Genomic DNA, 10072 nt, shown 5'->3' with positions numbered 1-10072 from the left:
AGAGAGAGTGAGAGATGTTACTGACATAGGATTAAGTAGATGATAATAACTTTGCATGTGTGTGCAGGAAGGGTAAGAATAGGCTCATTATTGAAAAACAATCGCCAGATTGCAATCTCAACCTTAAATGTCTGGTTCAAACCTTTCTAACATTCCTCGTTTGAGGGCCAAAACTTCCTCTATGCTCCCTCTCCCTTAAAGCACACCACTGACCACTATTTCATCCTCCTACAGGATATGGGACAGCGTGCTCACAGCTGCAGTATTCTGCTTGTTCTCAATGGTGATTTGCATTATTGTACATTCTCATTGCTGTAATGCAGTCATTTTTCAGTCAGTTTGTTTTTATTTAAATCAACATAAATTAAATGCAGTATAACACATACTATAATGTATGCATAATGCAAACATGATTTATAAATAGTTTTTGAATTAAAATTATATGTGAAAGATTTTTTAATCACATTACAGTAATGAGAACAGTATAGAAGTTAAAATTGAGTGTTTGGAATGGATAACTTTTGAAGGGTGCATATGGATTGCATGAGTGGAATTTTGGCACATGTGAGAAATGGGTATGTAAATTTTGTATTAATCATATCTTTTTATTTTTTACCCTCCCCTTTTCTCCACTATTTGGAATGCCCAATTCCCAATGCGTTCTAGGTCATCGTGATGCGTAGTGACTCATCACAATCCAGGTGGCAGAGGACGAATCTCATTTGCTTCCCTGTCTGATACGTAAATCTGCGCATTTTATCTCGTGGCTTGTCAAGCATGTTACCGCAGAGACATAGCGCGTGTGGAGGCTTCACGGCATCCACGCACCACGTGCCCCACCAAGAGGAAGAACCACATTATAGCGACCATGAGGAGGTTACCCCATGTGACTCTACCCTCCCTAGCAACTGGGCCAATTTGGTTGCTTAGGAGACCTGGCTTAGGAGTCACTCAGCACACCCTGGATGGTAGTCAGCGTCAATCCTCGCTGTGCTACCCAGGCCCCAAATCATATCTTATTTAATGATTTACAGGCTGGAGTGTTTTCCAATTAAAGGTGCACACAGTAATTCTAATCCAATTCACTTTTTGTAATATTCTGCAAATATCTCCTCACAGTCTGCCAGCTGTCCGTTCTGTGGGTGGGCTGAAAAAAATCTAGTATATGTACACAGTCCTGGCTTTGAAAATAGGACAAAAACAAAGTGGAACAGACGATCCAAACAACACTACTTCAGCCAGTCAGCAACAGGGGGTGGTTCTTGCAGGTGCACAGGATGGGGGGTAGGGGCAGAGCAAGAGGGAAATTAATTAGAAGAGTGACAGCAAATGTGGCTGATGGGAACTTCTAAATTCAAAGGAGGACAAATGGCTGAGAAACAGACAAAGTGAAAACTCAGAGAGGTAAAAAACTTGAAGATGGATGCAGAAGTTGCTCTTTTTATTCTCAATAGGTGGGTAACATAAATGTAGCTATGTTTCACATATATGCTGTTGTTGTGATGTTAGATTTGGAGCTGGTGTGTGTAAAACCGGGATAATAAGAATGTATTAAGGTGATGTATGCTGAAGCATGTATTTTCTTTTCACATTAGCCTCCACCATATTTCATTACCATATTTTTTTCCTTTTTTATATTAAACAGGCCCCATTGACAGCTGTTTTTTGTTTTCTTTTTTAATAAACAGCCAACAGATATAAAAACCCCCAAAATATTTTCGTATCCTGTGGCGATTATTTTCAACCCGCCGACTACAAACACACACAGACACACACAAAAGGGCAATATTGTATAATTTTACCAGCGAGTTTTTATTTGACTTTTGCAGTGACACTGGCTTTTTTAAATCTCTTCTTTTAGCGCTTGTTATCTAAAGAGATGCATTTGATTTGTAAACAGTGAAAATGATAAAATAAATTTCATAAAACTTCTTACAAGCAGTGTATGTCCAAGGCAGAGGACCTTACCCTCTCCGCCCCTATTTATAACAACACATGCCATTTAATAGCTTTAAGGTTCACATATTTACATACTGTAGGTACAGCCACATATCATGGTACACCCACAAAACCTTGCCTGTTTTTATCTTTTTTTTCCCCATAATATTTTCTTAAGAATCATATATACATCCATTAACCTGGCTGCCTGCTGCCAGGGAAACACATAACATAATAATTTGTGTACGTTAGCTAAGGACATTCTTACATTAACTGTAACTCAAGCGACTTCTACAATAAAAGTAATACAGAATTTAATCAGTTGTTTTTCTAGAAAAAATGTTAACTTATTCAATAGATAAGCAAAACAGCAACAACAAAAAAATATAAAACATATTGCACTTACATCAGGACAGCTAAGGACCTGGATTGAAGGGGAAAGGGGTAATTTCAGCAGAGTGCAGTAAACAAAGCAACCAGTGGGACTTCTAAATAAATAGGTACATTTATATATATTTAAAGAAGGTTGTCTATCTTATTAACAAATATAGGGGAAGATCCTATCTGACCTCGTGCCCTATTAATGGAGTGCACGATTGAACTAAGTCCAGATAAACAACATTGTATGTGTAGAAAACAAGCAAAAAATGAAGATTAATCAAGCCTAAAAGCTATATAGCTGAATTGCATTATGTCCTGAGAATACGGTCTCATCCATTCCTTATGTGGAGCTACATTGAATTGCTTATTGGCTATACAGAACACAGTAAAGCATGTTTTGTGTGGTCTTTAGAGACTCTAGAATATTTCAACATATATTTATGAATTTTTCTTTTTTTATGAAGCTTTATGCAAGGATTTGAACCCCTTCACTAGCCAAGGGGTAGACCTACATGGATGATGGGTTCACAGGAACATTACTGAGCAAACAAGTGCATGATCGTAGAGAGATGGGATGAGATTTATGTTTCTCACTGTCCAGACATCGCTGCTGGACAAGACATTTTTTTAAATGTTCAGGAAAGTCACTGTGAAATGGAGACACACAGAAATTCAGGAAGCCGGTGCTACCAACAGTACTTAGTTGGGTATCAGAGGAAGAGGCAATCCAGTAGCCGATAGTCTTTGTATTAAAGGAGACAATAAACTCCTCTATTTTCTCCAGTATGCTAGGAAAACAAATGAAATAAAGTGAATGCAAATGAGAATAACCAGCATTGCTCAGCATGGTGGTACCCCACTCGTCCAGCACCATAAGTTTGGGTGACACCCTCTTTTCCTGTCTGCTTCATTTGTAAACAGCCTTGTGCATTTCTTCAGTCCCAGTCTTTCTCCTTGCATTGATGGATAAAATGCCTGATGAAAATGTAACACTAAGTGAAAGAAGCCTCCCTAATTTGTAACTGTCTGTTTCTGTGTCATCTTATGAGGAGGAAGATGTCGATGTGGTGCTGGGCTTCTTTTGGTTCACTATTTCCATGTATAGTTCTGAGCGCAGGAATCGAGGGTATGAGTCCTTCTCCATCAGACCATATATCCTCCTCTGGGCCAGGTCAAAAGAAGAGCGACTGATATTCTGCAAGTTCTCTTTAGTGTGTTCCCTGGTGTAGGAATCCAAGTTCACCTGTAGGACAGACAGAAATAGAATAAGTCATTACCTGCAAATCCATTATAACTTTTTTTACTAATTATTTCCAGGTCTAGGTTACAGACAGCTTAGTCTCAGCCTCAAATCCACAGTCCATTTACCAAATGTCTGATACATAATAAACAAAATGGCAAGAGCTGGCTGAAATAACTAGTTCCAATTCGATTTGCTAGTTTTACGTAACTTCCTTAAGTGAGGGCACATAACAGTCCGCCTTGGATACATAGTCACGTTAGCCAAGTCAACATTTAATACAATGAGTGCTTTTGAAGAAGAACTAATTAATTATTTTGCCAAAGTTTGATAAGTTAGTGGCTTCAAACCTTTGAAAGATATTCAGTTTTGTTTTAGTGTCAAGTAACCCCTCCATAAGAGTTAAGGAAGAGTTAAGTCCTGGACCCCCATAAGAGTTAAGGAACCCCCATAAGGCAAAAATAATATAATATGGGGGCCCCCCTGTTTCATCAAAACTACAATACTAGAAATATTGTCCATTATCTGTCCCAGTTTTCATAAATAATCCAAACCAGATTTTCCACGTCAGAAGATTCTAAACTATTCTTCTTTGATTTATGATTGTTGGTACTTCTAAATTACTTACAATGAAATATTATTTTTCTTAGAACTAATTAAACCATTGCTAGAGGTTATTTAATATGCACACAGTTAATATGCACATAGTTTTGCCGGTATTTATCTAACATTACACGTTTCAGTTTTTTTAGTTAATTAGAGATTTTCCAGCAAACTCCAAGAACCCTGACAATCACATGCTAATCTGTCTTGAATGTTGTAAGTAACTTTTACAATCAAAAATTGCTGTTATATGAAAGTCTAATCAGTATAAAATATTATATATAAAATATATACATAACTTACGTATATGTTGGGTACATTTTACTATTCCAAATATATAAAAAGAAAAGTTCTTGGCCAGAATAAGATGCAAAAGTCTGGCTACGCGATACAAATCAGGCTGTACGAGAACTTGGTTTTGACTTCTGGAAAGTGCAGCTCGTTCCTGCTGCTCTTCTCATTTTGAATTTCCAATGTGCTCTCCAAGTTTGAAAATAAAAACATGCACTCAATCTATCCGGTGAGTGTTGGAATCCATTTGTCAGGCATGACCTCATATCATCCTCAGCTTTCTCAATCTCTTTTTTGGGAATCTTCGACAAGCTTTTCACATTCATCACACGTGCCTCTTTTAAACATGAAACAATGAAATGCCTGCCTTCTGACTACATTGACAGAGTATTTTCGGCAGGGCCATAACCACAATATACATTGAGACAAGTACCCCACAATAATCAGATATGGCCAGATTGCCCCCCCAATAATTAGTAACCTTGTTGCTGTTCTGCTGTCCATTCTGTCTAATTGTCATTAAGTTGTTGCTGGAATAACATAATCATTTAAAAAAAAAAAGTTTCATTTTTACCATGCTCAGTAGTCTAACACCGCTCGTCAATGGCATTTGAGATCAATCAATCAAATCGATGAAGGTGGGACTCAAATTCAAGATGCTAAATGTGAATCTGTGGATTATTCCAGCGCTGTGCATCAGCAAGCAGTTCAGGTTAAGAGAGTTAGGGTCAAGTGAGATGTGAAATATTTGACCACTGTTTTATGATTGAAATGTTGTACCGACTGACATTCATTTCCAAGGGTGCAAGCTATTCACCATTTGGCAAAATGTTCCATTTTGAATTTAAAACATGGCACGTACAGTGAGTGATTTGTATGTCATTCATAATGTGAATGTGAAAACATTAGCAAAGCAGTTTGCAGTGAATCGGGATTAAGACAAAGAGCGTACAAATGTGTACATTGTAAAGGAATTCAATGAATGTGGTAATCTGGAAAGGCTTTTGAATTAGCTTTTTAGAAAATTCTCTTGACCTTGTCTACAAAACGTTATCTATAAAAAACATAACATAGAGTGTTTTCACCCTCAGATTAGAACTAGAACATGGTAAGACCTGTGACTTCTCTTGTGCTTTTAGGTTTTGGCAAGGACAGTGTCAAATATTCTTAATGCAAATATTTTTAGGTCTTAAATTTCAATCAATTTAAGATTTAATTAATTTTTAATTAATTCTGAATTTTGTACTGCATCTCCTAAGAGGCTACTTTTAAACGTTTTGAGTATGTCCTTATCAGGTTTGTGCTCAAAAAAATGAGCCACCAGTTAAAGGAGTAGTTCACCCTAAAATGGAAAATGTACTTTTACTCACTCATTTACTCACACTTATGTTGTTCAAAACCCAAACGCTGGGGGTTTTCATGGAACATATAAATACATATTTTAAGCAGCTCTATTCCAAAGAATAACAGTTTATTTTAAGCAGGAGCTGTCAAGCTTCATAAAGAACAAATACTATAAAGCACTATTAAAGGCTCAGTATAAAGACATCATAACAGTAGTCCACATGACAAGTGCATTATATTCCAAGCTTTCTGGGGCCACACAACAGCTTTGTGTTGTATGGACTACTTTTATGATATTTTTATATAGATTTTTTCCCTCTTTGGGCCTTGACAGCAGTGGTCAATATGAACTGAATGAGTTTTTGTGTGGAAAAGAGCAACATTAGGATTCCTGAAGAAAATATTATGTTAAGATTCTACTGGGGGAAAAAACAATGAGGGACAACTTGAGGGCAGTAAATAATTTTGTGTATTTTATTTTTGATAGCCAGCAAAATGGTTTGGACCCCACAATGTTCAAGACATGGTTACGGCCTTTTGATTTTTGGAATATTTAAAAAAAGAAGTGTCTCGTATTTTTTTAGTATTGTCTCCATCCACAAGAAATGTTGACTTTTATTTCTCATTATACTCTGCTAGTGGTAATCAACCACCCGGATAGACACTAATGTAGAGAGGATAAGTTAACCTGTAGGATTACGATTTCAGTAGTGTTTCAGTACCTCTTTCTGCAATCAGCATAGTTGTAGTAAATACGAGAGTTCATGCTCACCTCCTTACAGGACTGTATGGCGATGTATTCCGAAAATATTTTCTTAGCTTTCGATACCATCTTGGACTGTGATTTAATCTTCTTGTAATCCTCACAGGCCAACCAGAATTCCAGATTCTCTTCACTGAACTCTGTGCGTAAGAAAGCTCTGAACGCCGCCAGTCCATCTGATGAAGCGTTGAGAAAATAAAGAGGCAGAAAAAGGGGAGATGTTATTGGATAAACAGAGAGAACCATGGCAACAGCTGCCTCCACAGAAGAGGCAGAGGCGAGCACTGAACTCTGAGTCACCGCTACCACATTAACTTGAGAACACAACTCTGACCAGTGATTTAATTACATTTCCACTCCTGCAAGACTTCCGCTTTCGTGCCCTGGGCTCATTTTCGTAATTATTTAATCAGTATTTCTTATTTTATGTGCCTACTTATGCCATGATTTAACCGGAAAGGCTAACCCTCCCATTCTTTATGTGTCAGGTCCCCACGAAGTGCCAAGCAAATTAATGTAAGAACTGCAGAAGTGTTAACATTTGTATTGATTTTAAGTCTTTACATCTTTATGTAATCTGAAACATCAATGAAGTCATTTTTTTGTATACACTGCAAAAAATCAGTCTAGATTTCCAGTAAAAAACAAAAACAAAATAAATTATAATAATTTACAAAACTAGATAAATTCACCTGATAAGAAACACTGTTTTCATAGAATATACTTTGGATATTAGTCATATATATATATATATATATATATATATATATATATACTACATACACACACACACACACACACACACACACACACACACACACATTTCCAGTGCCACAAGAAAATACATTTATATTCAACATACATTCTTCAAAATTATCTTAGTTGTGTTTATCAGGTGAATTTTATCATTGAATATGATTTTTTTTTAAAAATTGTTTTTGCAGTGTGTGCTTACAGTAACAGTGGCTTCCTTACTACAATAGCACTGCAAAGGTTTTTTATTTTTAGATTTAATTTGTTATGACTCAATGAAAAGGCACCCAGTATTCAAATAGAAGGAAGTGCGGTCCCGTCCCTCCACACGAAAGCACCTTTCCGTTCCCATAAGACTCTGCTGATAACAAACTCTAGACGCTCTCAGCCTTTAATATGAGGGAAACAATTCCTGCGGAAGAAGATGTCGCCTGCCCTAAATCTCAGCACGGTACATGCCCTTATTGCGTCACAAGTACTCAGCATTGCCTTTCAACATCACAAACGAGTGAATGAGACTGAAAATTTAACAGGCATGATGGTGGCCACTGGTCATATATAGAATATTAACAAGAGCATCTGTCAGTGCACTTTAATCTCTGGATTTCTCAGTTTCATATTGATACAGGGCTCAATTCATCAGGGATTAACTACTGTGAAAGCCTGTGACTGCCTTCAACTGACCATTCATTCACTCATTCAGAGCAGCACTGACTAACGGAAGGAAGTCAAGAGAAAGCATGCGTGCCTAACACAATGCAACAATGCAGCAGCATTCCATGTGGGTTCCAACAAACCAAAGGACTCGACCAATAAAACGGTGTCATTACATTCTTGAAATATAAAGGATAAAGATCAAATCAAATCCAAACAAGTTGATAATGTTCATAAATACATATGAAATATAGAATAATATTTGAATGATAGAATAGAATATGTCTTACATTTGTGGCTGAGCAGCTTATCTAAAGATTCAGCCCACTTCATGGCTTCTTCTGGCGTGGGCCTGCAAATAAAAGCAGAGCGGTTTTTAAGCAAGCCCATCTCTGTCAGGTTTCTCATTGTGTGACCCATCCGAATGGTCCAGGTATGTGTGTAAGAGTGAGAGAGAGCAGTCGTGCAGAATATGTGAGCATCAGTCAGTGTGTATGAGCGTCTGACTAGCTCTCTGTTGGAAGGCTACTTTTATACTCCCAGAAGGTGGGGGTGGGGGGAATGACTACACCAATAGGATGGCATGTCACTGTAAGGATCCGCCCACAGCTGCTCTAAAAAGAATCCATTCTTGCCTTTATTTCACTCTAAACGTAACATGTACAGTCGGCTGCTTTAACACACTTTAACACTTGCCTAATAAGAGAGAACTTCTGTACAAGCATTAAATGACATGAAGTGTTCATAACTCAGAACCTATTGGGAAACTTTAATATAGTCAACAGAATATAAACATTTATGATCTTTATTTTGTGCACTTTCATGGCTTTAAAATGACACACGATTATTTCAACTTACTTGTAATTTTTATGTGCATTTCTATATAAAAGACAATGCATATTTTTACCCATCATTGTATATGACTGCCAGGTTCAAATACATGTGTGCCAAGCAAAACAAATTTAAAGTCGCTGACGAACGTGTTGATGCACATAGTACCTCTTGAGTATAAACAACCTTATCTTTATTGCAGTGGATAGTGTGATTATCTCAGAATACATCCATTTGGAATAAAAAGATCAGGTATGATTATATTAATAATTATTGGCAATTCATGCATTATAGGGTTAAAATGCATTAACGTTTCCGGTCACCACTTTACTTCATATGAGCTATTACAGGGCTACCATGAGTTAATATATAATAATATTTATGCTCTCATGTTGTTAAAATCATGTCCATTCTGTCCATTTACATTTTCTGTCCTTTCTCAGTCAGCTCTGTCTCTTTCAACATGAGCAGGGAGCCACCAGCTGGATCACAACCCAGGAAGCAGGCGAACACCCCACACACACACACACAAACACTAACACACGCTTACTTGATCGACCTCATGGATTTGTCAAGTTTGCCGCATGGGGTGCTTCCTGGAGACTCATTCCTCCTCCTCAGGAAAGCGAGCCGGTTCTTCATGTCTTTGGCCCTACACACGCAGACAAAAACAAATACACAAGGTGAAGAAACTAAGTGAAGGAAGTTTTAGTCCTGCAGATCACAGCAAAACAAATTAAACACAGTCATGGACAACACATCCCCATAAATGCAATGTCCGCATGGTCAAACCAGAAATCCAAAGTCTGTTTACATGTTCTCCTTAATCAGCAGTTATCAAAGATGCAGCGTTTAAAGTTCCCGGCTGATCCGTTTTGAAAAACTCTTTCTGTGTCTCTCTCTTCCCCACTCCTCTTCCTCCTCACCGGTCCTGTGTCTGAGCGAGCGAATGTTTGAGTAAAGGGAGGGATGTGCCACTCTCCACCATCACTACTCTCTTTAGATATCACCGGGGGGGTAACTCATGGCTGCGGTGCCCCGGGGACCGCTGTCGAGAACAGATGCATCTCCAAGTTTCCAGCTTCCAAAAATCTGACCGTTCACCCCTGGATCCAAGTCTCGTGAGAACCGCACAGAGCTCAGTTTCAGAGTGAAATCTCCAGATGCCTGTCCTCACTTTGCCTGACCTCACGTGCCTCTTCCATAGGATCAGACCTTGCATGACACCCATTTCCACCCACTGATTTCCACTGTGGCTCTGAAGCTCCTCTGCC

At 38.0% G+C, this 10072-nt stretch overlaps 1 protein-coding gene across 7 annotated transcripts in view; it reads right to left on the bottom strand.

Moving 5' to 3' along the window:
* Positions 1-1545: 1545 nt before the first annotated feature.
* The window catches only part of rgs3a (regulator of G protein signaling 3a), a 146692-nt gene continuing 138165 nt past the window's right edge, over positions 1546-10072 (bottom strand). For 3 of the 7 annotated variants that reach the window (XM_052119083.1, XM_052119101.1, XM_052119092.1), the window contains exons 4-7: positions 9349-9450; positions 8258-8319; positions 6570-6736; positions 1546-3562 (exon numbers count right to left, since the gene is read on the bottom strand). In XM_052119083.1, coding sequence (XP_051975043.1) covers positions 3362-3562; positions 6570-6736; positions 8258-8319; positions 9349-9450 — 532 coding nt within the window. In that variant the 3' untranslated portion in view covers positions 1546-3361. Of the gene's footprint in view, positions 3563-6569; positions 6737-8257; positions 8320-9348; positions 9451-9612; positions 9943-10072 lie in introns of those variants that run through there. The other 4 variants (XM_052119127.1, XM_052119128.1, XM_052119117.1 and 1 more) reach the window with 3 other exon arrangements.

Source organism: Xyrauchen texanus, chromosome 4 (genome assembly GCF_025860055.1).
Source record: "Xyrauchen texanus isolate HMW12.3.18 chromosome 4, RBS_HiC_50CHRs, whole genome shotgun sequence".
In the NCBI taxonomy this organism is placed as follows: Eukaryota; Metazoa; Chordata; class Actinopteri; order Cypriniformes; family Catostomidae; genus Xyrauchen; species Xyrauchen texanus.
The sequence above is the reverse complement of the archived record's forward strand: the minus strand, read 5'-3'. Positions and strand labels throughout refer to the sequence as shown.